The sequence below is a fragment of the Kryptolebias marmoratus genome, linkage group LG24 (genome assembly GCF_001649575.2).
Source record: "Kryptolebias marmoratus isolate JLee-2015 linkage group LG24, ASM164957v2, whole genome shotgun sequence".
In the NCBI taxonomy this organism is placed as follows: domain Eukaryota; kingdom Metazoa; phylum Chordata; class Actinopteri; order Cyprinodontiformes; family Rivulidae; genus Kryptolebias; species Kryptolebias marmoratus.
Genome location: NC_051453.1, coordinates 359,871 through 363,110, shown reverse-complemented (window position 1 = coordinate 363,110; position 3,240 = coordinate 359,871). Strand labels below are relative to the sequence as shown.

Genomic DNA, 3,240 nt, shown 5'->3' with positions numbered 1-3,240 from the left:
AATACATTAGTACCATTGAAAACTCATCCAATGCTAAAGCAATGAAAACCTGGAATTTGTGTGCCTTATTTAATGTTTTTATGTAATATCATAATGCTGAATTGTCTCATTGTTTGTAACCCTCTGGCGGATTTGTATTGTATGTTTCAATAAAGTTCATTCAAAAAAAAAAAAAAAAGAGGACTGAGCGGGCTTGGACCGACCTGGACCGGATCCGACCTGCAGCCGAGCAGCTGGCAGAAATCTGCAGCCATGGCCTCCGTGTTTTTACTCGGAAGACGTTTGTTTCCGCGCAGAAGTGACTTCATGAGGGCCGTGAACGCACCACGGCAGTACAGGTAACAGTCCGCGTGGTGATCAGCGTGAAATGCGCGCGTGCGTGATGTGCACGAGCCTTTAAGTTAACCATAAAGACCTGCAGGAAGTGAATTTAGTTTTGTTTGTTTGTTTGTTGCTTGTTTCCGCCCTGTTTGTTCATTTTAAACCACTAGATGGCGCCAAAGATTTACTTCTGCAACATTTATAGATTTTATATCATTATTTTTAATAAACTAACGTTCTTAAAGGTTTGCATTGTTATTGTAATCAATTTTATATTAAAAATAAAGTCATTTAGTTTGAAATATCTGTAAATTTCAAAGGTTGGATATTTTAACGTTTTGAACAGAACTTTCCTTTGAACTGTTTTGTTTCTTATGTGAGCTGAACAGGATTTGTTTTAATGCTGGAGGTTTCTAAAGCATTTTTTTCTATAGTAAAATACAAAATATTTAAAGTGTGGAACTGTTCAAAAGTCCTGAGTCATTATTTATGTTAGGGTTAACTTTTTTTCCAAGCAACCTTATTAACTTTTAAATCAGTCTTAATCAATAGTCTTTTAAAGTTATTTATTTATTTTGACTTTGGCAGATTTTTAGGTGATTCTTAAAGAGCAATGAGCCTCTGGTTTTATAAATATCCAATTTTTAATCGGTACTTTGGTGATTTAGTTCTGTGTCGACACAACTTTGGTTCATCTCTTGAGTTTAGGAGCTTTTATTTTTTATAGCTGAATGATTTACAGATCAGAGTCCAGAGGTTTAACAAACAAACAAAAATATTCCTCTGAAAGTGGTGAAATACACAGACTGAAGATAACTAAAAACTTTGAGTAAGTCTGGAGAACTATTGATTATAGGAGATTACAAGGTCTGGCTGCTTGGAAGGACATTTTAAGGCTCAAGACTTTTGCACAGAGCTTCACTGAACTAAAAGTAAAACTTCTGAAAACATCTGTCAGGATTGTCTGAATGTTGCAGTAGGTTTTGTGCACTTCCAGATGTCTGTCAGGACTGAATAATTTTCCTGTTTGTTAGTTTTTTGCTCAGACTCTTTCTCCTCTCTGTCTTTATTTAACTTCCTTTTGAAAAACAACCTTCAGTGATGAACAGTGAGTTCTGCAGGTTCTGATCCAGGTTCTTGTTGTGTTCTTGTGCAGCTCCTCGGTCTCCTCCGGCAGGCGGCGCGTTAACGGAGTCGACCTGTTCTACGAGCAGACGGGTGGAGGGAAGCACGCCGTCCTGCTGCTTCCCGGTGCTCTCGGTAAACATGGACATACATTTCACACACAGGGTCCGGGTCTGGATCAGGATGAAAACTCCCTTTTTTAAAGCTTTTCAAACCTTCCACCACAGGGAGCATGAAGACAGATTTTGGACCTCAGTTGAAGTCTCTGAATAAGGAGCTCTTCACCGTGGTCGGATGGGACCCCCGAGGTTACGGACGATCCCGCCCTCCAGATCGAGACTTCCCCCTGGACTTCTTTGAGAGGGATGCAAAGGATGCAGTGGATCTGATGAAGGTTGAACCGCCCAGAAGCCTCTCCGGGGGTCATTTCCTAATGAATCCAACTGAGAAGGAGCTGGCTTTCAAATGGCAGGTATTTGTGGTTCCTTCTTCAGGCTCTGGGCTTTGACAGGTTCTCTCTGTTGGGTTGGAGCGACGGAGGAATCACTTCTCTGGTCGCAGCAGCGAGGAACCCCGATCGGATCAACAAAATTGTCATTTGGGGGGCCAACGCCTTCATTTCTGAGGACGACCTCAAGATTTACAACAGTACTTCTTTTTCTTTTAGTCTCAAATGAAACAGTCTTTGTGCTCCTAATACAGTTTTTCCTTAGCTGTGCTTCGTGGTCGTGCTCATCTGTTTTAATTCTACTGTTACTTATGTCTGCTTCTTTTCAACTGTATTTACGCACATTGTCCTCCGATTTGCCTATTCTTGTAAGCGTCCTGAAAGGCGCTTTTTAAATAAAATGATTATTATTATTCTTGTCAGTGGTTCGTGACGTCTCCACGTGGAGTGTGAGGATGAGGCAGCCCTTGGAGGAGACGTACGGAGCGCAGGTGTTTGCTAAATTATGGGAGAGCTGGGTGGATGGCATTGCTCAGTTTCTTCACAGACCAGAAGGTGAGGACTTTGTTGCTGCAGACATCAGTTTAAATAAGATTAAACTTGATTTTCTCTCTTGTTTGTTTGTGTGCAGGAAGTATCTGCGTGGAGCTTCTGCCGCTGATCAGCTGCCCAACCCTGATCATTCATGGAGAGAAGGACCCCATGGTGCCCGGCATCCACGCTCACTTCATCCACAAACACGTTAAAGGCTCACGGTGAGTCGCCTTCAGAGTATGACTTCCTTCATGGCAGAAAAGCTGAAACCAACTTTTCATGCTCAAATCTAGGTTGCATTTAATGCCAGAGGGAAAACACAATCTCCACCTGAGGTACGCCGAGGAATTCAACAAGCTCGCTGAAGACTTTCTGGAGGAATGAAGCAACACAAATCCTGCCATGTGTCTGAGCTGCTTTTGTGTAATTGGGTCACTAACATAACACTAACTCTTTCGAACCGCATCATTTGATATACTTCAGGGTAACCTTTTATGCTTTCATAATTTGCAATGATTAATATAATTTAATCATTGCTAAACAGACACAGAATATGTTGTATTCACCAAGCTGGTTTTAATTTAAATGTTGTTTTACTGGCAGTGTATCTGTTGATAATTTGCCAGATATGGGGCGCCGTTTGTAAAGGAGCTTGTGCTCAAAATTCATGCCTAAATTTTGTCACATTTAGCTTCAAACACTGTTTTAAAATGTAGTGTTGATTTTCTGATGTCACTTTTTACAACATTTAGCTAATTACATGTAATTGTTACAGCTACATGCTAAATATAAATCTAAATGCTAAATGTTAA

The 3,240-nt window shown here is 40.7% G+C and overlaps 1 protein-coding gene across 2 annotated transcripts in view; it reads left to right on the top strand.

Moving 5' to 3' along the window:
* Window positions 1–6: 6 nt before the first annotated feature.
* The window catches only part of bphl (biphenyl hydrolase like), a 6,497-nt gene continuing 3,263 nt past the window's right edge, over window positions 7–3,240 (top strand). The window contains exons 1-7 of one of the 2 annotated variants that reach the window (XR_005232830.1): window positions 7–338; window positions 1,478–1,581; window positions 1,674–1,840; window positions 1,941–2,094; window positions 2,318–2,449; window positions 2,526–2,649; window positions 2,722–2,851. Coding sequence is in view for 1 of the 2 variants with exons in the window: in XM_017437082.3 (XP_017292571.1) it covers window positions 253–338; window positions 1,478–1,581; window positions 1,674–1,840; window positions 1,941–2,094; window positions 2,318–2,449; window positions 2,526–2,649; window positions 2,722–2,812 (858 nt within the window). In the remaining variant the exon portion in view is untranslated. Of the gene's footprint in view, window positions 339–1,477; window positions 1,582–1,673; window positions 1,841–1,940; window positions 2,095–2,317; window positions 2,450–2,525; window positions 2,650–2,721; window positions 3,132–3,240 lie in introns of those variants that run through there. The other variant, XM_017437082.3, reaches the window with a different exon arrangement.